This window comes from Pleurodeles waltl, chromosome 11 (assembly GCF_031143425.1).
Source record: "Pleurodeles waltl isolate 20211129_DDA chromosome 11, aPleWal1.hap1.20221129, whole genome shotgun sequence".
In the NCBI taxonomy this organism is placed as follows: domain Eukaryota; kingdom Metazoa; phylum Chordata; class Amphibia; order Caudata; family Salamandridae; genus Pleurodeles; species Pleurodeles waltl.
In genome coordinates, this window is record NC_090450.1 from 814,136,329 (window position 1) to 814,160,341 (window position 24,013).

At 46.1% G+C, this 24,013-nt stretch overlaps 1 protein-coding gene across 18 annotated transcripts in view; it reads left to right on the plus strand.

Annotated features, from left to right (window-relative positions):
- The window catches only part of MTMR3 (myotubularin related protein 3), a 1,044,680-nt gene that overhangs the window by 903,694 nt on the left and 116,973 nt on the right, over positions 1–24,013 (plus strand). For all 18 annotated transcript variants that reach the window (XM_069214606.1, XM_069214607.1, XM_069214612.1 and 15 more), the window contains one exon: positions 6,470–7,868. In XM_069214606.1, coding sequence (XP_069070707.1) covers positions 6,470–7,868 — 1,399 coding nt within the window. The remainder of the gene's footprint in view (positions 1–6,469; positions 7,869–24,013) is intronic.

The window sequence follows — 24,013 nt, forward strand, 5'->3', positions numbered from 1 at the left end:
CATTTATCATGCCTCAGTGGGACCTTAATCTTGTACTTACTTATTTGATGTGTACCCCCTTTGAGCAAATGCATAATTGTCCCTTGCAGCTCCTCACCTTCAAAACTGTCTTTCTGGTCGCTATCACCTCTGCTTGCAGGGTGAGTGAGCTTCAGGCCCTTTCCTCAAAACCTCCATACTTGTCTGTACATCCTGACAAAGTAGTGTTGCGTACTAAAGCTTCCTTCCTTCCTAAGGTGGTTACACCCTTTCATGTAGGCCAGTCCATCACTTTGCCTATTTTCTACGCCCGCCCACATCCTTCCCATGAGGAGGAGAGACTCCACTGTCTGGACCCAAAAAGAGCGTTTGCGTTCTACCTCATTCGTATTAAAGATTTCCGGGTGGATGATCAACTCCTCATTGGCTATGTGGGTGTGAAAAAGGGAAGGTGGTGCAAAAGCGTACCATCTCTCAATGGGTGCTTCTTTGCATCAAAATGTGCTACGCTTTGGCCAAGAAGCAAACTCCTGAATACTTGCGTGCTCATTCCACCAGAGCAACTGCTGCTTCCACTGCGTGCGCACATGGAGTTCCTGTCCTGGATATCTGCCAGGCGGCTACGTGGGCATCCCTGCACACGTTTGCTAAGCATTACTGCCTGGATAGTCAAATCCGTCGAGACGGCTATTTTGGTTGTTCGGTCCTGCAGGACTTTTTAGTGTGATCTTGGTTCACAGCCCACCACCTAGGATCGCATTGCTTGGGTATCTATTGTAAGGTAAGGAATCTGCAACTAGAAGTCTCTGTCAGATGTACAAGTTTCCTGCCTTCGGTAATGAAATATCTGGTAGAGACATATTCTAGTTGCAAAGTCCTTACCCGCCCACCCATCCTCCCCGCTTGCGAACTGATTTCTATGGACAGGGATTCCCCCTTTCAGGTCCTTAGCTCTGGCGCACCAATCTCAGTGTTCTTAGCGGCTCGGAGCTCTGACGTGGAAAGTCGTTAAAAGAAACTGACGTCTCTGCGCGAGGGCGGCGTCTATGTACCTCTCCCGATGTCATCACGGTGACTACGACGCCTGCGGAGTCGACCGACGCCACCTACCGATGCGCAAGCGTATTGCTCGAAGAAAAATCTCTGGATCCAGTCTGACGCCTGGGGAAAATTATAAGGTAAGGAATCTGCAACTAGAATATGTCTCTACCAGATATTTAGTTAACGAACGTAAGTAACTTGTACTTCAGTAACTGCAAGAAATTGACAATAGCAGGAACGGCCATCCAGTATTTATGTCATAGCCAAAATAGAAATTTTAATAGCCATAAATATCAAGGCAAATCCTCAGAATATGATATTTTCAGTGGTCCAAGTCCAATACTTGTTAAAAGCATACAAAAAATAAGGTCTGCCATAATTTGCTCCAAGAGCATGTGTAAAGTTTACTTTCGATCACTTGTAAAATTAAACACTGTAGTGAAGAACCTCTCATAGCAGATCTAAAGAAGAGTTTATTTAGTCCACAAGCACTATAGAGTTACTCAGTCAATTGACAATTCTAGAATCCCACACCAATAGAACACACTACATAGTGATATCACTCCCCTGAGATGGCATCTGGATGGCTTCATATCTTATTAGTAACAGCTAGCCTAGTAAAGTGGAAAACAAAGTAGTATCCATTTCTCCTGTACCTAAAGTGCAAAGAACCAGCATAACAGTACAACACAATAAACACCACGAAATGAAGAAATTAAGTTATTCTCCCACCTTTACTGGAGTCCTCCTGTCACTGATACTGCTGTAGTTGTTTTGGGCATGGCTTTTGTATTGATGGTTAGTGGCTGGACCTGGTTGTCCTAAATGGCATTTCCTACTCTACTATCCGCTTTCACTCTTCTATCCTTTTCCCTTTCCTCACATTCCACCACTACTCTACACCTCTCTCACTGACAGAGTGGACTACTGTCTGTGTTGTGTAGCACATATAGTGATAGTGGCTGTGTACCGTGTTTTGTGTATTATGTGAATCCACAGCTGTGAAAATACCTTGTTATCTCTGTCTGCAGTGTGGGGCCTTCTGGTCCACTTGTGTAAGGTTCTTCATTTGTGTGCGTACCTGACTCCTAATGCTAACATCCCATATGTTTGTATATCCAGCCTGTGAGGAACTATCATGATGCATTGGAGTGAGCTGGAGTAAAGGAGGCATGTGGGATCCATTTTGATACCCCAGACCTAGCTTTTCCAAAAATGAAGGTTGTGGAATTGTATTGCTGACTGGAGGATGGAAGGACTAAATACTGAAGTGATAGGAGTGGAGACAAGGCTTCTTTGCAAATTTAGTCAGGGAATTTTGCTTGGCAAGGAGCTATTGAATGATTAGTCTTTCTGAGCCCTGCCATTTAGGGATGGTGTGGGACTAAAACTTTGAAGGGAATCATTTAAACGAGGCCCAGAGTTTTGTCTTTCCTTGATCACACTCTGTTTGGCTGCTTATATCTTGGTGCACAAACTTACACCTTTTTGTGCCTGTGTTAGGTGCTCCAGGCTGGGCACTACTCTCCTGGGAGAAGCATCACTACAGGCAAAGGCTGTTTGTGTAGAGCAGCTTGCAAATGGCAGCTAAAAGGAAAACCACCCCAAACAGGTTCTGAATGTGCAAACAATGGATACACATCTCCTCTCTCCTCTGATTTTGCTGAATAAAACTTGAACCCCACTATCCTGCTTATTGTTCCAGTCCCTCATCTTCTGTGGCCAAGGAAGTGAGTGCTCTGGAGGACTGCCGCACAACCAGAACTGGTGTATCCCTGGCAGCCAGCTTCCCACAGGTGAGGGAAACATGACTTGAATCTGCAGTCTTGCTGGAAGAACTGTACATTTAACCTTAGTGCCTAAAAACCCTTCCTGTCTGCTATGAGAAGGAAGGAGCCTGGCAGCCTTGCAGGAGGGAGTATCTTTCTAGGAAGAGCAAGGTAGAGAATGTCCCAGGGAGGTGGAGGGGGGTAGAGCGGGGGGTGGGGCTTCTGTGGGTCATCCAGAGGAAGAAGACCGAGGTGAACAGTCTGTGAACCCTTGTGTCTGTGGGCCTGCAGCCCTTCCCCTTGGGTCCAGGGCAGAAACAATGAACAGTCAAACTGGGATCCCAAGTTTGAATCCGGCTTGTGCTTGATTGTGTCAGCCACAAAAGGTCCGACTGTGCAGGGCTGCATCACCATAAGAACTTTGGTCTGTGTGGACGTGTTGCTATGAGAAGAGTGTCCTGAGTGTGATTGTAAGACCAACAGAAGATCACTCTCTGTGTGGCTGCACCACAGGTGTAAGAGCAGCCTTTGCCTGGCTGCACCAAGCCTAGAGAATTGGCCTGGTTGTTGTTGCACTGAGCCCAGAAAATCAGCACATTCAGGCCTCAACTGTTTGCCCTATGGTCAAGCTTTCACTTGGGACTGTTATGCCATCTGCTCAACAACTGGAAACAATACCAAAGCAAGACTGTTGAATCTGTGCCTGCTGGCCATGAACCCCTGCAACTAGTGCATAATGCCAACATCCCATACATAGTTGCTGGTAGTGCACCACCTCCCAGAAGCAGAAGACGTACAAGCCTGCTGAAAAGGGAGATGGGGGGCTGCCGGAATGACATCCCCTGTGGAAACTGTGAGACTAAGCACAAGCATGCTAGGCTGCAGATGTGCACCTGAGCCATAGTCATGCTAATACCCTTTACCAAAGGGGCAGGGAACTGCTTGAGCCAGAAGGGGGACAGGTGAGAATAGAAGATAGGGGAGAAGCCCTACCAAATAGCACCTAGGACACTAAATTTTGTTGTGACTAGTGACTGCATGTGCATGGGTATTTCTATTTTACTGCACATTAAAGCACTTTCCTTTCTTACATGTTTAGGACTGGGCTGAACATTCCATAATTGGCCTGCTGTGTGATTGTTAAGCTCTAAGCTCGAGCACCCTGTTCCTATTATACATCCGTGAGACCTGTTGCTGCTCTATATTGCTACCAAAGTGAGTCAAGTGCTGAAGGGATTGTATTTGACAACGTTTGCTGAGCCAGTGAAGTTGCAGTTCCAATCATGGCAACACAGTCCATTGAAGCCTAATTGTGCTGACACATACAGTTACAGCCCCGGTCAGCACATTGCCCTCATGAAGACTTGAAGAAGTTCCTGCCAGGAACTTTGTCTGAGAGACCAGTGGGAACTCTCTGCGGCACAGGTCTCTCCTGGCCCTGCTGTCGGGTAGTGTGCTTACTCTGTGGAACCCTCAGATCTTGGGCCCAGCTTGGCTTCTCCTTCTGAACATTCTTTCCTCCTTCAGGCTCGGCAGACTCCTTCCCCTTCTCAGCAGGAAAGCCGGTTTCTGGGAAGTACTCAGACCCTAAGCACTCTTGACAGAGCAGTCCTTTGACAACTCTGCAGAGCACTTCCTTCCTTGCTAATGAAAGATTTGGAACTAGGACAAAGTTGGTATTTTGGTTCCTACTTTTATTTACAGTTAATTTTCTAGACTGGGAATGTGGATGCACTCCCTTCAGCTTCAGGACCGGGTTGTGGTTGTTCTTCTTTCAAGTATGCTTCTCAGGCAGCTCTCCTGACAGTCTTTGCATAGCAGGATGCTTCTCACAGCAGGTAACACTGGGGCTGTCTCTAAACTGAAGCACCCACAAGAGAGGCACAATGAAATGTAAGATTTCCATTACTGCCTTGCCTTCTTGTTAATGCCATTTGTGTAGACTTCCTAATTAATCTGTCTTCGTGCTCCAGTGTCCCATTAGATTGTGGGTTGTGAAGTGAAGTTCTGATAAGGTTAGCCCCATTAGTACTAATAGAGTAACATTTTTATCTGATGTGTCCAGTCACTCAGAATGCATGCCCACAAATACCTCTGCATACCTCTTCACACTCGTCACTCATAGAGCCTATAAAATCCATACATTCCTACAGTTAACACTGGGGTCCTCCTAGCTCTCATTTGTCTTACCCACATTTTCATCCTTTTTGTTAATTTCCTTGCAGTCAGCACAACTCACTGTCTTCTGAAAGACCTCCTCATCCATGATGGACTGCCTTAACTGTTCTTGCAGCTGATGTTTAATGTTATTCCACAGTGCCCCATGTGAGCCAATTAAGTTAATCTGCCTCTAGTGCCTACAGGGGGTACATATCTCTTTCTACTCATTACCAATCCATCTTCCACCACTGATAATTCAGCAGATACTTAAGGCTGTTTCTATCTCCCTTCCATTTTCCAACCAACTATTGCTCTCCTTTTAGGCTCTCAGAGTACGCTGCACTTTTCCACTGCCCTTGTTTACATCCTGGATACTTAAAACTACCCACTCAGGTTTACAACATATTGCTTCTCCACTGTTCAAGTGTTTTTACCTTAGTATGAACCTAATTAAACAATGAGCAGGTTTGTTATACTACAGTATACTGATATCTTGGAACTCTTTGCCAGTCTTGCTAATGTGGCTGAACCATTCACCGGTCCCCCCAGGATGCAGGAATTTGAGTAGGCGTTCATGAGCTGTTTCATGCTTGAAACTGAGAAGCAATAGATTTAGTTACAAAATTATTCTGCACTGCAAGCTTCGGATAAAGTTTCCCCATTTATAAAAGTGTCCTCTCCACTTGATGGCACTGGCGAGAGATTTCTGGGTATGTTTTCTGAACTAGTCTGAAGGCAGTAAGGATAATTCATAAGGCGAGGATTCTGCAAGTAGAATATGTATAAACCAGAAATAATATTACCAAAGGTAAGTAACTTTTTCTTCTGTATGTTGTAATATGCCACTGAAGGAGAGTTCTGTATAATCTTTTTAGTCTGAATGTTTTCGTTTTCTGCCTTTGGTTCCTCATTTTTTTAGATGGCTGCTGCATTCTATAAGGTGTTACTTGCTGCTTTGGACTGAAAGGAAATTAAGAATTTACATTCCCTTTGAACACATTAATAGTGAATCTCTAAACATTGAATACTATCTGTTATTTTGTTCTCTCTTACTCCACTGGTATTGGATTGTGACAGTGACTGGCTTAAGACCAAAGAAGGAAAAGTACTGACGTTGCTAGTTTTCAATGTTATTTTTATTAGAGTTTATTTATATCCTCAGGGGTATTGAGAATATGGTACTTTATTCTCAGGCTGTAGGAAATTCTCACTGTAAGGTAAAGTATTTTATGTGAGGCTGATTACTTCTGTGAAGTTGCATTGCTGTTTTTTTCCAGTTTGTTTCTCTTGAGGTTATTTTTTGTCCTGGCATATATGTTGGCTTAAAAGAATATACCATTACTGTGCTCTCACACTGACATCGTTTACTTGGAGGACAGTTGTTAGTAGTAGCACTGACATGACTATTTAAAGAATTTTGTTGCCAATAATTTAAAATGATACAGTTCCATTTGGTTAAGTGGTAGTTATAATTGTTCCTTTTTTCTACCAATGATGTTTTCTCAACTTGCTTCTTTCAGAATCCCCAAGACAAGGTCATTCGACAACCTCACTACAGTCTGTGACAGTAGCATGCCAGCTGTCAATCGTCGCAACAGTGACCCCAGCCTGAATGAAAAGTGGCAGGAGCATCGCCGGTCCATGGAACTCAGCAACCTTAGCAATCCTGGAGATGATCCTTATAAGGAGACTGGCATGGAGGTTGTCACAGGCAATAGGGCATCCATAGTTGCAGAGCTCTCTGTTGCAGCTGCAGAGGGACAAATACTAAACATATTACAGGAGGCTACCAAAGAGGACAGCAATCTTGAGGTAACACAGAAAAGTCCCATATTAGGGATTAGAGAAGTCGCACTGGAGTTGTCCAGCAAGGAAAGCCAGCATGAGGAGCCTAAATTAGAGCCAGAGGAAGAGACTATTGATGAAAAACAGTTTTCAGGTGCTCATAACGATTCCCAAGAAATTAGCTGTTTACCACTTGAAGAACAACCAGTGTTTGAAGCAGACACAGACCAAAGGGAGGTCACTCCACAACCATTAGGCGAACTTAAAGTAGCAGTAACAACCTTGGGCAGTCCATTATTTGCCAATATTATAGCAAAAACAAGAGAAGGCATGGACGAGCTTGAAAGGGAAAGTTTCTATAGCACACCTCTACCAAGTCCCTCCCAGTCTGCACTTGCAAATCAGGAAGCAAAGGTTTTCACCATGGAAAGCTCAACAGAGACTGTAACGGGTTACACTGTCCGGCTGGAGAAGGAGGGTGGGGGCAAGGGACCTTGCTTAACACATTCTAGGGTTGACCACGTTGGAATTACTCATAATGTGGAAGCCAGTAATGAGAAGTATGAGAACTTCATAAGGCCTCATAGTTTGGAAGGAAATGTGAACAGGACTTCCAAGGACAGTGGAATGCTGCCCCCAATACCTTTGTCGTGTGCCTTGCTTGTTCCTGAATTTAAAGGACCTCTTTCTAATGGTGAGTTAGGAACAGAGAATAATTTAATTCAGAAGCCAGTGGGACTTCCAATTCCACTGAAGCCCATTGTTCCTAATGGACACTGTGTAAATGGAGAGGAGGGCCTTGGTAAGGCTTCTCTCAGCAGACAGCTCTCATCTCTCAGCTGTGGTTCAGCCCAGTGCCATTGGCGAAATGTGCACCACAAGTGTGTACATCAGGGTCAAATAGGGAGGCAGTCCCCTAACACCAGCCCAGATCAGCCCACAAGGAGTCACCTGGACGATGACGGGATGCCGGTCTACATGGACATTGTCCAGCAACGACTTCGACAGATTGAGACTGGGCACCAGCAGGAGGTGGAGACATTAAAAAGGCAGGTTCAGGAGCTCCGAAGTCGCTTGGAGAGTCAGTACCTTAACAGTTCCCTTCGCTATAATGGGGAATTTGCAGATGAAGTGGTGAGTCTAGTGCTGCAGTAGCTGGTTGTATACTCGGTATTCCACAGATATGAAAAAAATGTTTGTCACAGTTTTCTTAGTTAAATTTCAGGCAATCATCTTTCTATTCATAATTGTAAAAACCCTTTTAGAATAGAAATTAAATTGTTTTTGTTTTGGCATCAGTAAATTAAATTGTACTCTGAAGGCTGTTTTTGTTTTGGCATCATTAAGCCAATCACTTAAGATTATGTTATTCTTTGCTAACTTAAGTTTTGATGGCACTCATATTGTTTCTGTGTAACATGCAGTGAAGTTAGTGCCAGTAATTAATTGTTTTGGCATTGTAATGCTGTAAAGCTGTTTTAGTATACATTACTTCTCATCTGTATTTTATATTGATGATTTCTTTGGAGTTCAGTTTCTCCTATCTTTTGAAGTACTTCTTGCCTCTATCTGGAGTCAGTTGCACCTTTTGGGTGTTGTTTAGTGTGATACGAGATAAAACATTCCTCTGTGATACCTACCCTCTCATAACATGTATAACCTTTTACCTTCAGTGTTGTACCACCTCTCTCTGTGGAAATAGACTTTCTGCCTCTATCAGAAGAGTATGTAATATTTCTAATTTTATATAAAATGCATTTTTGCAAGGTAGCACTACGTATACCTGATGTCTTCTTTCCTACCTACCTAATCCTGGAGTCACATTAACCATTCCAATTTGCATTTGTGAGAGATCTTTTCAATACCGTAGTATTCACAGCTGAAATTGTCTCACTTATGCATCACATGCACGTTTTGTTTTAGGTCTCGGCTAGATGGCACATGCACTGTCTCTTTGAGACTATTGTAACCTTATAGTGGGCTTGGAGATCTGCCCATTGCTGTCCGTTTGTTAGCTTGCATGGCACTTGTCCTTACAGCCTCATATTTGGCCACTGCAGGCCTAGCATCATTTTTGTTCCTGTCTGTGGAGCAGGGACAAAGCACTGATTGATTCAACTTAACCAGCGCACATCAACTGCTGCTGATGTGATTGAGGTACTTCTTTTTAACTTCTAAAGTCCTGCAAACAGAAGGTGTGTGACTGACAAAAATGTGCCCAGTAGGACAAACAAAACTGCAAAGTTTTTATTTTCTATAGTTAACTCCTTTTATTTTGCCAAGCCTTCTTTTCTCACTTTGCCGACATGTTTTGTTTTTGCTCGTGGGTACTGTTCTCAAAAGATGATGATTATCTTTTGTAAAGTGACATTTTTTCTTTCTTATGTGTAATTTCCGAAATAATGCTTTACCACATAATCATGCAGTACACCCCAATCCGCCCCACTCCAATCCACACCACCTCACCCACACCAGTCCACCCCACTCAATCCAATCTACACAAATCAAGTTCACCCCCAGACCAATCAAATCCACCCCACTCCAATCCAAACCACTCACCCCAATCCACCACAATCCAATCCTCCCAACCAACCCAAATCTGCCCCATTACAACTTCCCTACACTAATCCAAAATAATCATCACCACTCCAGTCTGCCCCTCTCCAATCCAAAACAATCTTCCCCACTCAAGTCTTCCCCACACCAATCCAAAATAATCTGCCCCAGTACAATGTTTCCCACTCCAACCCAAAACAATCTGGTGCGCTTCAATCCAAAACAATCTGCCACACTCTAATCCAGAACAGTCTGCCCCACACGAATCTTCAAACTGCAATCGGACAATCTGCCCTACTCCAAACCAAAACAGTCTGCCCCACTCCAATCCAAAACAATCTGCCCCACTCCAACCTGCCCGACGCCAATCCAAAACAATCTGCCCCACTCTAATATAAATGAATCTGCCCAATTCTGATCTAAAACCATCTGCATCTCTCCAGTCTAAAACAATATACCCTTCTCCAGTATGCCCCATTCTAATCCAAAACAGTCTTCCCCATTCTAATCCTAAACAGTCTTCCCCATTCCCATCCAAAGCAATCTGCACCACTCCCATCCAAAGCAATTTGCACCACTCCATTACAAAACAATCTGCCTACCTAAATCCAAAATAATCTGTCCCATTCTAAACAATCTGTTTTGCTCTGTTCTGAAACAATCTGGCCCACTCCAGTCTGAAAGAATCTACCCCACTCTATTCTGCCGCAAATCAATCCAAAACAGTCTGTCCCACTCCAGTCTAAACAATTCTTCCCTCTCCACTCTGCCCCATTCCAATTTGCCCCACTCCAATCCACCCCACATTAGTCCGCCCTGCCCCAGTCCGCTCAATCCCACTTCACTCTGCCCCACATCCAATCTGCTCCACACCCATCTGCACCACTCCATTCCATCCCTCTCCAATCCGCCCCACTCCAATCCAAAACAATCTGCCCCACTCTAATCTGAACTACTTGAATCCAGAACAATCTGACCAGTGTTGAATTTGTAAATAAAAATGTGTTTGTGCCCAAAGCTCTCCTCCGAAACACAGGGCTGCTGCATTTAAATATGTGAGCAGAGAATACGGAGGCAGCGTAATCCTCAAGAGACCTCGGCTCTCTTTAATCCATTTACAGACACTCCCTGCCCCTTCAGCTCACTCTTGCAGTGTTCTGCTTTCTCCTTTTGTGACGCTTTTCTATCTTTCTTTGCTATGTCTTTCCCATATGTGTCTTTTCGTGGCATTAATTGCCCCCCACCGGCTCAAATTACACACTGAATCTGCCCCACTCGAATCTGCCCCACCACAATCCCCCTCACTCTAATCTACCCCAATCCAATTCAGTCCACCTCACTCCAATCAAATCCACCCCACTCCATTGCAACCCACTCAATCCAAATGAATCTGCCCCCCTCCAGTCTGCCCCACTACAATCCAAAGGAATCTCCCCCACTCCTATCTAAAATAATCTATCTGCCTACTCCTATCCAAAATAATCTTCCCCACTCCAATTTAAAAAAATAAAATAAATGCCCAGCGCCAGTCCAAAAAAATCTGACCTACTGCATTTAAAAAAAATGTTCCCCACTGCAATCCAAAAGAAATGTCCCCACTGCAATCCCCCAAAAATTCCCCACTCAAATCGGCCACACTCCAAACCAAAACAGTCAGCAACACTCCAATCTGCCTCATTCCAATCCAATACAATCTCTCCTATTTCAGTCTGCCCCCCTCCAATCCAAAACAATCTTTCCCACTCCAGTCCAAAACAATTTGCCCCACCTCACTCCAATCTGTCCCACTCCAGTCTGCCCCACTCCATTCCAAAACAATCTGCCCAACTCCAATCTGCTCCACTCCATTCTGACCCACTCAAATCCACTCCAATCCACCCCTCTCCAATCCACCCCACTCTAACATAGCCCAATCCAATCTACCCCACTCGAATCCCATCCACCCTACTCAATCCCATCCACTCCACTCCAGTCAAATCACCCCACTCCAGTCAAATCACCCCACTTCAGTCAAATCCACCCCACTGCAGTCTACTCCACACCAATCCAACCCTCTCCAATCAAGTTCAACCCAAACCACCCACTCAAACCTTTCCACCCCATTCCAGTTCAATCCATCTCACTCAAGTCCAACCCACAGCAACCCAGTCTACCCCCTCTAATTCACCCACCCCAATCCATCCCACTCCAGTCTAATTCAGTCCACCTTAATCCACCCCACTCCAAACCACGTTAATCCACCTCACTCCACGTCAGTCCACCCTCGCCAATCCAACCCCACTCCAAAAATCCATCCCACTCCCATCCACCACACTCCACACCACCCCAACCCAATCTAGTCCACTCAATCCATTCCACCTCACTCCAATTCAATCCACCCCACTCCAGTTCAATCCACTCAACCCCAATTTACCCCATGCCACTCCAAACCACTGCACTCCATTCCCCACTCCAATACACCCATCCCACTCCCATCCAATCCACCCCATCCAAATGCAATCCACCCCTCTCCAATGCAATCCACCCCTCTCCATCCTACCCCACCCTAATCCACCCCAGTCCAGCCCACCCCAATCCAGTCCACCCCAATCAAACCCACCCAAATCCAATCCACCCCATTCAGTCCACCCACTCCAATCAGTCCCGCTCCTATCCACCTCACTCCACTCCCATCTACCTCACTCCACTCCCATCTACCTCACTCCATTCCAATCTACTCCACTCTACTCCATTCCACCCCACTGTACAGCAGTCCAAACCACCCACCCCTTTTCCGTTCACCCCACTCTAATCCACCCACTCTAGTCAAATCCACCCCGCTGTAATCCAGTCTGCCCCACTGCAGTCCAGTTAATCCAATCCTCCCTACCCCACTCCAGTTCAGTCTAATCAACCCCACTCCAACCCATTCCAATCCACCCCAGTCCTATCACTCCAATTCAGTCCACCAAATCCAGTCTAATTTTCCACACTCCAGACCACCCCACTCTAATCTACCCCACAAATCCATCCCAACCCAGTCCAATCCACCCCACTCAATCCAACCACCTCACTCCAATTCAAGCCATCTAACTCCAGTCCAATCCACTCATTAGCAGTCCAGCCCACGGCAATCCAGTCTGACGTGCCCCATTCTACCCTACTCCTGACCACCTACTCCAGTCCACCTCACTCTGCCGTAATCCAATTCACCCCACTGTTCTGCTTTCCTACATATCTCCTATCGGAGCTTACAGAACCTCTCTGGAATGCACTTCTGAGTTCAAAGAAGACCTTTATTGTTATTAATTCTCCCACACCCACAAGTTCTTGAGAGACGAAATTAGTAGATTTCAAGCACACGTTTAAAAGAGTAGTCGCAGCAATGAAAGCAAAATATATCACAGTACTTCTCAGTTGCAATGTACACAGCAAATATATATGATTATAGCATAATATAATAGCAAAGCATAAAAGTCAAATTCATCACCGTATGGGCAAGGCGGTAGGGCCTAACTCAGCTTCATCTTCCTTGGGTCTGCAAGTTGATGACTCCGGTCAACTGCGAGAAAGAGATTATCTACCCAAACGGGAGACTGCCAACTGACGTCTAGCTCCAGCCTGAAGTCAAGCAGATTCAAATCTAACTCACTGTAGCCCAGAGTCATCCTTAAAAGCAAACTCAGTGTGAGATCTGAACGACCTTGGAGAATGGCCAGTTCTCCTGAGCCATTCCGCTCTCAGACTGGATTGCGAGGTAAACACAAAATCTACGTGCTCTTATCAGCTAAGGTCTGGTGTGAAGAAAACAGCTTGGTTCATCTTGTGGAAAAACACAGCTTGGAAAAAACACAGACATCTCTGCAATGTCTCAACTGCAATGTCCAACTCCACGTTAAAGCCAATAGGCAGCTAACCTAAATATCAAATGTAATGTCTAATGTCATGTCAAAGCCAATAGGCAGCTGAGCTGAATACAAAATGTAATGGCTAATGCCATGTCAAAGCCAATAGGCAGCTGAACTGAATACAAAATGTAGTGGCTAATGCCATGTCAAAGCCAAAAGGCGGCTAAACTGAATACAGAATGTAATGGCTAACTCCATGTTAAAGCCAATAGGCGGCTAAACTGAATAAAACATATCATGTGCTACTGGTGAACATTGAGCAACTAATATGCGCAGTGGTGAAACACAAAGCCATTGGTCAAACACAATAGCATCACACCCACTTACTCCAATCCAGTTCAGCAGACTACCTCAATTCACTCCACCACACTCTACACCACAGCACTCTGCCACTGAACTCTCCTCAACTCTGACACTCAGCTCCCCCTACTTCACTCTACTCCAACAAATCCACTCTACAATACTGCTATCCCACTCCCCTCTGACACTCCATGCCACTAACTCTTAGCCATGCTGAACAGCAGCCACACCGGTGTACAACATGGCAAAAACACATTGCCAAATCCAGTAGTTCTTGTATTTGCAAGGCCTATTAGATTTGCCAATGCTTGTTAGAAAATATCCCCTATTAAGTCCAAAATAGAGAGGTGTCCTAGGCCAACCCCTGCAGAGCTGGCCTTTTAGCCTCACACCATTACCAAGAGGTTGGTAGTTTAAGTTTTACCAGCAAGTCTCTGCTGGCAGATTGAGAGTTGAAATGCATTGATGCACTTAGGAGGAGGGTCTTTTCTACTTCTAGAATTCACCCTGAGGTAGCTAAATGGCATTTGCCTTCAGTGAGGTTACACGTATGCTCTATGGAATATGACCATCGATGTTTTTGCCAGCCACCCCTGACAAACTCAGGAATGCTTTCAGTCAGACAGTACAAGTTTGACAGGATGCAACAAAATATGTTTTGAGGGCAGGCATGGAGATTAATGTCATGGTCAGGCGTAGTACGGGATTTTCTGGTGATGCACCGGTGTCCATTACAGATATGCCATTTGGTGGATTCAGCTCTGGACAATTTTAAATACATCTGTGCTATGGGTCCACTCTCATTTTTTGTCTCCGGCCCATCAGTTCCATCCACAGTACTGAAATTTCAGAGGGTACTCTTGATATCTAACTAACGACAAACCTTACAACAGCAAACACTGCTCTTTAACAGCTCGAGATTGCAGAGACTGTGGACTCCACAAGGACAGTTGTCCTCTTCTTTATCCGTCCCTGCTCTAACTGCAGCCAAACTGTTTTGATTCACCCTTTCACGGTTGTACACAACTGGTACATGGCATGACTCTTTTTTGTTAATTTCCTGTCTGACTTGTGTGTTAGAACTTATGAGCAGTGGATGTGCAGATCATTTAACAAGGTTGTGACCTTTTCTTCATATGTACTCCCTCTCATACCAATCCAACTGGTTAGTAACTTGTTAGACTCAAAGAGTATCGGGCAAAAATGGCTGTTACGTGCAACCTTAGTTAAGATTCTTAATGATTTGGAAGCAGCGTTTAATGGCCTGATAGAAGTAAGGGTAGCTCGGGCACTTATTTTCGTAAACTGATGCCACAGTTCTTTTATCTCAGTCACAGAAAAAGACTTTGAGGATTATTGCCTAAAGAACAATGTATCCCCATATGAGGGTAAAAGTACAGTATTAATCTCCACATGGGGTTCGCATCCCCAAAGAGATTTAGGTTAAATAGTAATAGATTGTATATCGTTGTCAAGTTTATTTGGGTATGCTTTTCAACAAATATCATGTTATCCATTTCATCCATAAGTACCTAAATAATGACCAGTTAAATGTATGTTCTTTAGGACTATAATGATTTCCTGAACATTGGAGTGTTTTCTGCTATCTTGGAGTCTTTTGTGCTAATAGCAGCACCTTTAAATGGAGCTGAAATTTGGAGGCACAACTTCTCGGTGCTTCCTCTTTGACAGGGGGGCTGTGTCAAGGTCTTGCAAGCTACTGGCAATCAATATATGTCAATGTACAACCCCTCTGCTTCTGTCTGAAACTGCATCAGTTGAAGCATCTAGAGAGGTGGCAGGGAGCACCCCTACTCAGATTCAGCCCCTCCTCCCAAACCCATAGTTTACTACAGTTGTAAATACCCTGTTAGGTGAAGGCTCAGTTTGAAACTTTCAAATAGGTTGCATTTATATTGATTACCTCTCATTGGAATACCCAGGCTGATCTTTCCCAAACTTGTTTGCTGACCCCTCATGTTAGGCTTTCATGGAATAACAAATGTTTGTTGCATGTGTTCCTGTAGATAGACATAATTTGCATACTCCTGCCATCAGGGGTTGGGGTCGGGCATTTGTATTGTTTAAAGAAGTTCTCACTCACTAGATGCCTTGCAACTCCTCTTTTAACCCACAATATTCCAATAGAAAGACTCCACTTCAGCTTCTGTTTTTTCTACCATGGGGTTTGGAGGTTCGAGTTCCAACTCGGGGACTGTCAACAACTTCTGTGGGACCTTTGGTGTAAGTTATTGAAGTTCCAGCCCCAGCAATCAAAGAACTCTCCACTGATTCAGTGATTGCATAGGTTCCACTTTGACCCTCTGCGATGGAATTCAGATTGTATTGAGAATGGCTGTTGGGAGGCGTTCTACAGAAAACACCCTTCCAATAATACTAAATATCCACTTTCTAAGGTACATCAGGGATGTAACCACTGCCTGTTCCCAGGGCACATGGTGATGAACTGCTCTGCATGCAATGAAATCAATTGTAAAAAGACTGATCTGATAGAAACTTCTAACCACAGATTCCTTATCTTAGAATTATTCCCAGGTGATATACTGGATCTGGATTTTTTTTTTGGTGTGAGAAGGACCCCTGCGTGCCGGTAGGTAGACTTGTTCCGCTCCACATGGTGTTGGCATCATCCTCTTCGGAAGTGATTTGCATGGTGGCTCTATAGGGGCCACCCCAGCGTGCTGTCAGTCATTTTCTTTCCACGCCAGTTAGCGCAGATCCAGAGAAGAGATATCCCCAGTCACTTTTTTGACTGATAGTTTTTAAACTTTTCTTAAAGATTTTTTGATACATTCTCTCCTGGTGTGGCAGGAATGTCCACCAGGACAGGTGGGTTTGAGCCCAGAGGTACCTGTCACTGGCAAATTTTGGTGGCAGATCTACACCTGATCTGCCTCTGGTGTCTTGAGCGTGACAAAGAGACCAAGACGTGCGCTGATTGTTACGCCATGCAACCTAAGGCCTTGAGGGAGAAATTCCTCAAGCTGTTTACCATGCGTCGCCGCAACAATCTTGATTCTGGTTAAATGGAAGGTCCCAGGAAGTCATCTGGGCGTTCAGGTAAGTCCCACAAAAAGAAGAAGAACAAGAAGTTGAAGATGTGTTCGACTTCGCCCCGTCCATTCATCGTTGTTTGAGGCCTAGCTCCGTGGTTGAGCCTTCCAGAGTTTCCTGGATCTGTAGTGCCCCTGCCCAACTCCATGTCACACGCAGGAAAAGCACACAAGGGGATAAGATAATGAATGCTGCCAGCACTGCAGCCATTATACAGAATTGGGAATGTACCTGATAGGCTTGTGCACTGAAGAGGTTAGGGATCTGGTGGAAAAAAAGGCCCAGTGAATCCGTAGAGTGCGCAATAAATTCAGGAATATTCAACGCTGCAAAAGGTTAGGGTGATGTGTGGCAAAGGTGGAAACACCGTCAGGAAACTACAACTCCCTTGAGGCCAAGTGAACATCTTGCTCGTATATTGGAAAAAACAGAAGGCACGGTGACTGCAAGGCAACTGGTCTTCAAGGCTCACCTTTGCTGACATTGCACTGCTGATTATTCATTGAATTGCAGCACATCATAAAAAAGTTCCAACTAGTCCTCTGCAGGAGTGGTAAGGGTGCACCTGCAACACATTCCCTTCATGAGTCCAGCTGGCTTACTTGTTTTGAGTACGGCGATGTAGGAAGCTGGCTCTGTATATACTATATCAAAATGAGATATAGTGTGCACAGAGTCCACGGGTTCCCCAGAGGCAATAATAGATAATACTAATGCTTTATTTGTGGTAGTATGGTCGAGCAGTTAGGCTTATCAGAGGGTAGTGTCAAGCATTTTTCACACACACAAGCAATAGAAGAAACACACACTCAATGACTTAACTCCTGACCAATAGGATCTTTTTGTTACTCGGACCACAAGACTCAGTTCAGAGGTAAATACTGTTGCAGGTAAGTACTTAGCACAGATATCAGGGTAACTTTGTTTCACTTTAGTCAAGTAAACAGTTTTTAGGAAACAGAATATCTATTTTAAAAGTGGACACAGTGCATTTTCAGAACAGTTCCTGGGGGAAGGAAATAAAGTACAGTTTTAGAGGTAAGTACACAACTTACAGTTCTAGTCTCTGGGTTATAGGTAGCCCTCCGTTGGGGGTTCAAGTCAACCCTTAACACCCACCACCAGCAACACGGGCTGGCCAGGGCCGGCCGAGTGCAGAGGTCAAAGTTGAGCAACTTTAAAGTGGGCTCCTTTGGCGACAGGGGTACTCGGAATTCGGTCTGCTGCGCTGGTAAGTGCCCGCGTCTTGGAGGGCAGACCAGGAGAGATTAGAGGAGCACTGGAGGGGCCCCAATTAGGCACCAATCCCACACCCTCAGCGACACTGGGACGGCTGGGTGCAGGGTGCAAACAGGGCATCGGGTTTCAAATGAAACTCTATGGGGGGACCCCAGGTGTCACTCAGGTGCTGCAGGTGAGGTCCAGGGGGATGTCTCGGGCACACTACCAGTCAGACATGGAAGAGGGCTGCCTCTTGATCATTGCTTCCCCGGGTGTCGATTTCTCCAAGGCCTGGGGGCTGCGGGTGCAGTGGGTCCTTAGGCGTCGTTTATCTTCGTCCAGGGCTGTCGCTGTCAGGGGGGTCCTCGGGATTCCCTCAGCAGGCGGCGTCGTGGAGGGGTGGAGAGGTCAACCCACGGTGGGCTCTTGGTCACCGTCGCCTGGGGGTCCTCTCTGGTTGGTTGGGCCACTTGGACTCGGGCCGTGGGCGTCGGGTGTATAGTGGCTAGGACTCACGCTTCTGGAGTGAGGTGAGAGTCCTTAAGAAGAGGTTTCTTATTTTGTTCTTCTTTGGACGGGGCCGCTGTCAACAGGAGTTCTTGATCCTCTGTGATGCAGGCAGTCCTCTGGAGGTTTTTTCAGAGGTTGCTGGACCTGCAGAACACGCCGATTTTCTTCTGCAGGTTCTTGGAAGCAGGCAACAGGCTGGTAGGACTGGGGCCAGGTCAGTTGTTGTCTCCTTTCCCTCTCTGCTGGGGTTTCCACTAAACAGTCCTTCTTGTGAGGTCATCAGGAATCTGATTCTCTGGGTTCAGGGAGCCCTTAATTACCAGATTTAGGAGAGTTTTTAGGGTTAGAGGGCAGTAGCCAATGGCTACTGTCCCCGAGGATGGCTACACCCTCCTGGGCCATCCTCGGGGACACTCCCCGAGGATGGCCCAGGAGGACTCCCTTTGGGGAGGGGGGTACATTCCTATCCCTTTTGGCCCTGTTTCTGCAAACCAAGATGGAGGATTCTGCAAGGAGGGGGTCACTTCAGCTCTGGACACCTTAGAGGTGGCCCTGCCTAAGGTGGTGGTGACTCCTTGTTTTTCCTAATTATACCTCTGGACTTGCTGCCAAAAGTGGGGCTTTGTCCAGGGGCTGGGCATCTCCACTAGCTGGAGTGCCCTGGGGCATTGTAACACGAAGCTTGAGGCTCACCACTATGTGTTACAGTTTCTGCAGGGGGAGATGTGAAGCACCTCCATCAAGTACAGGCTTTGTTTCTGGCCCCAGAGAGCACAACGGCTCTCACCCCATGGGGTCAGAAACTCGTCTCTCAGTGGCAGGCTGGCAAGGACCAGTCAGTCCTGCACTGAAGGATCGGGTAAAATACAGGGGGCATCTCTAAGATGTCCCTCTGTGTGTGTTTTTTTATAAATCCAACACTGGCATCAGTGTGGGTTTATTATTCTGAGAAGTTTGATACCAAACTTCCCAGTATTCAGTATACCCATTATTGAACTGTGGAGTTTGTTTTGACAAACTCCCAGACCATGTACTTAATATGGCCACACTGCACTTACAATGTCTATGAATGGACTTAGACACTGTAGGGGCATATTGCTGATGCAGCTATGCCCTCACCTGTGGTATAATGCACCGTGCCTTAGGGTTTTGAGGCCTGCTAGAGGGGTGACTTACCTATGCCACAGGCAATGTTTTGTGCGCATGGCATCCTGAGGGGTATGCCATGTTGACTTTGCCTTTTTCTCCCCACCAACACGCACAATCTGCAATGTGCATGTGTTAGGTGAGGGGTCCCTTAGGGAGGCCAACACATGCTGTAGCCCTTAGGGACCTTCCCTGGTCACAGGGCCTGTGGTACCACTGGCACCTTTTACAAGGGACTTATCTGTGTGCCAGCAGTGTGCCAATTGTGGAAACAATTGTACATTTTTTGTGAAAAAACACTGGTGCTGGGGCCTGGTTAGCAGGGTCCCAGCACACACTGTCAGGTCAGCATCAATATCAGGCAAAAAGTGTGTGGGAGGGTGTAACTGCAACAAGGGCCATTTTCCTACAAGCAGGCACTGTGTATATTTGTGCCTCGGTCTTCATTAATTTGAAAAAAACGTCTCCATGAGAGCAACTCCTCCCCCCAGTGCTTCAGACGCCTGATAAGCAGTTCCGGCTCCAGTGCTCTTGTGAGACTCCTTGCTTTCTCCTGACACACTGCATTGCAGTAGGGAATTATTTCTCTTAGCCAGCGACAGAGGCTTTGTGAAACAAACCAAGATTAGAAGATGTCCAATACTTGGTAGCCTGAAGCACTTTTGATTGGGATAACATTGACCTATGGTAAAACCATGATAGCAAGTTGTGGGCCTCCAATGTCACCAATAATTTTCAATTCTGTGCTTATGTTCACTTTTAAATAAGGTGCACCCTAGCTATTGCTGCATTGGTGGATATTAGAAGGTGAGTGCATGTAGCTTTTTACATCTTTTAAGGGTGCATACTGGTGAAGGTCACTTCCCCTTCTAATAGCTCTGACGCATACCCGCGTCTTCCTCTGTTTTCTCCCATTTTGGCTCTCACCAGTAGGCATGTGCAGGAAGTTGGCTCTGTATATACTATCTCAAAGTGAGAGATAGTGTGCACAGAGTCCAGGGGTTCCCCTTAGAGGTAAGATAGTGGCAAAATTAGATAATTCTAATGCTCTACTTTGTGGTAGTGTGGTTGAGCAGCAGGCTTATCAGAGGGTACTGTTAAGCATTTGTTGTACACACACAGGCAATAAATGAGGAACACACTGAAAAACTTAACTCTAGGCCAGTAGTTTTTATATAGAAAAATATATTTTCTTAATTTATTTTTAGAACCACAAGTTCAAGATTTGAAGTAAATACATAAAATGCAATGTACTCCACACAGGTAAGTTAGGAACTTTGAATTAGAGCAATAACATATACAGTTTTTGTTAAAATGGCAATAAGCTATTTTAAAAGTAGGGACACTGCAAAAATCAACAGTTCCTGGGGGAGATAAGTATTGGTTAGATTGTGAGGTAAGTAAGACACTTACAAGTCTCAGTTCCTGGGCATAGGCAGCCCACCTTTGGGAATTCAAGGCAACCCCAAAGTTACCACACCAGCAGCTCGGGCCGGTCAGGTGCAGAGGTCAAAGGGCTGCCCAAAACACATAGGCGCCTACGGAGAACAGGGGTGCTCCGGTTCCAGTCTGCCAGCAGGTAAGTACCAGCGTCCCCGGGGGGCAGACCAGGGGGATTTTGTAGAGCAGGGGGGGGGGACAAGTGGGCACACAAAACGCACCCTCAGCGACACAGGGGCGGCCGGGTGCAGTGTGCAAAGCATGCGTCGGGTTTTGTATTGGTTTCAATGGATGGACCCAGGGGTCACTCTAGCGGTGCAGGCAAGGCACAGGATGGCTTCTCGGGCCAGCCACTGCCTGGGCAAGGCAGAGGGTCGCCTGGGGGTCACTCCTGCACTGAAGTTCGGTTCTTTCTGGTCCTGGGGGCTGCGGGTGCAGTGCTTGGTCCAGGTGTCGGTTCCCTTGTTACAGGCAGTCGCGGTCAGGGGGAGCCTCTGGATTCTCTCTGCTGGCGTTGCTGTGGGGATCCAAGGGGGTCGTCTCGGGCTACCCACGGGGTCACAGTCGCTGGGGAGTCCTCCCTGTGGTGTTGGTTCTCTGGATCTTGAGGCGGTGGCGTCGGGTGTAGAGTGTGAAGTCTCACGCTTCCGGCGGGAAGAGGGAGGTCTTTGAAGTTGTAGAAAAGTTACAAGTTTGTTGCTGGTTGTTGAGCAGAGCCTCTGCTCACGGGGGTTTCTTGGTCCTGGGATTAAGGGCAGTCCTCTGAGGCTTCAGAGGTCGCTGGTCCCTGTTGGATGCGTCGCTGGTTGCAGGTTTTCGAGTCAGGAGACAGGCCGGTAGGGCTGGGGCCAAAGCAGTTGTCGTCGTCTGTCGTCTCTGCAGGCTTGTAGGTCAGCAGTCCTTCTTTTTAGTTCAGGTTGCGGGAATCTGATTTCCTGGGTTCAGGGGTGCCCCTATATACTAAATTTAGGGGTGTGTTTAGGTCTGGGAGGACAGTAGCCAATAGCTACTGTCCTGGAGGGTGGCTACACCATCTTAGTGCCTCCTCCCTGTGGTGAGGGGGGCACATCCCTAATCCTATTGGGGGAATCCTTTAAAACTAAGATGGAGGATTTGTAAAGGCAGGGGTCACCTCAACTCAGGGCACCTTAGGGGCTGTCCTGACTGGAGGGTGACTCCTTGTTTTTCTAATTATCTCCTCCAGCCTTGCCGCCCAAAAGTGGGGGCAGTGGCCAGAGGGACGGGCATCTCCACTAGCTGGGATGCCCTGTGGCGCTGTAACAAAAGGGGTGAGCCTTTGAGGCTCACCGCCAGGTGTTACAGTTCCTGCAGGGGGAGGTGTGAAGCACCTCAACACACAGTACAGGCTTTGTTCCTGGCCACAGAGTGACAAAGGCACTCTCCCCATGTGGCCAGCAACTTGTCTGGTTGTGGCAAGCTGGCAGAAACTGGTCAGCCCCAGACTAGAAGTCGGATTGGTATTCAAGGGGCATCTCTAAGATGCCCTCTGGGTGCATGTTACAATAAATTCCACACTGTCATCAGTGTGCATTTATTGTGCTGAGAAGTTTGATACCAAACTTCCCCGTTTTCAGTGTAGCCATTATGGACCTGTGGAGTTCATGTTTAACAAACTCCCAAACCATATACTCTCATGGCTACCCTGCACTTACTATGTCTAAGATTTGGCTTAGACACTGTAGGGGCATAGTGCTCATGCACATATGCCCTCACCTGTGGTATAGTGCACCCTGCCTTAGGGCTGTGAGGCCTGGTAGAGGGGTGACTTACCTATGCCACAGGCAGTGTGAGGTTGGCATGGCACTCTGAGGAGAGTGCCATGTCGATTTAGTCATTTTCTCCCCACCAGCACACACAAGCTGTGAGGCAGTGTGCATGTGCTGAGTGAGGGGTCCCCAGGGCGGCATAAGACATGCTGCAGCCCTTAGAGACCTTCCCTGGCATCAGGGGCCTTGGTACCGGGGGTGCCACTTACATGGGACTATTCTGAGTGCCAGGGCTGTGCCAATTGTGGAAGCAAAGGTACAGTTTAGGGAAAGAACACTGGTGCTGGGGCCTGGTTAGCAGGGTCCCAGCACACTTTCATTCAAAACTTGGCATCAGCAAAGGCAAAACGTCAGGGGTAACCATGACAAAGAGGTATTTCCTTACACCTTCTGTATAAAGGGCTTTACATTTTTAACTTAAAGAGACATCACAATGAGCACCCTCACTTATATTGCTGACAATTCACTGTCTCTGGTGCTTTTCAGCACACCCACAACCAGGACAAAATCCACTGCAGTCTAAGAAGTATAAAAAAGAAAAACAAGTCAGTAAGCCTTTTTCCTAGGTTCTTGAATAACATTCCCTTATCCATCAGGTCTGCTCCAATTTAGAAGAAAGTTGAAGAATCTACCCCTGCATAGAACGGGTACATTACAATGCATTAACACTCCATAATCCAGCTGCCTCTCCGACTTTATACTTGTGAGAAAAATAAAGAAAAGTGTGCCTGCTAGGCCATATTTTCAAAATAGATACCCTGCCCCTTTCAGGAGCAGCAACTTTAATCTCCTAGTATGCTCTGTACTCACAGTTTGCCTTACACCCTCAGTTTGTTTTTCCAGCTCATGCTGACTGGATCACCGGAACACTTTAGGAGTGCTCTTACTCTGTGTTTCTTAGGTTTGAGTCTTCACATTTTCTACCTCATTACTTCATTCTACCTTTATATGTCTTACTATTAAAAGTAGTCCTTTTTTTCCCTACTTCTGTAAGAATTATTCACTCATGGTGCCTTTGGCTTTTCTGACGTTCTGTTCCTGTGGGAAGAAAAAGGCTTCCTTAGACCCATACTCTGTGTGTTTAGTTTGTTTACTCTCTACCCACATGGTATCCAGTTGTGAATTACGCAAGAAAATAACCAGAAGAGGGCTAAAGTAAAAAGAAAAAAAGGGGTCCACCTTACAGGACAGTTTTTTAAAACTGAGGGTCCTGCAGGGGAAATAAAAATACAAGCAGGACAGAGTGTGACTTTCTAATGTGTCCTTGCATTCTCATAGGATGTACCCCAGGGAAGCGAGATCTAAGGATAACGTGATACACATCAATGTCACCATTTCAAACATTCCCACAGGTCAG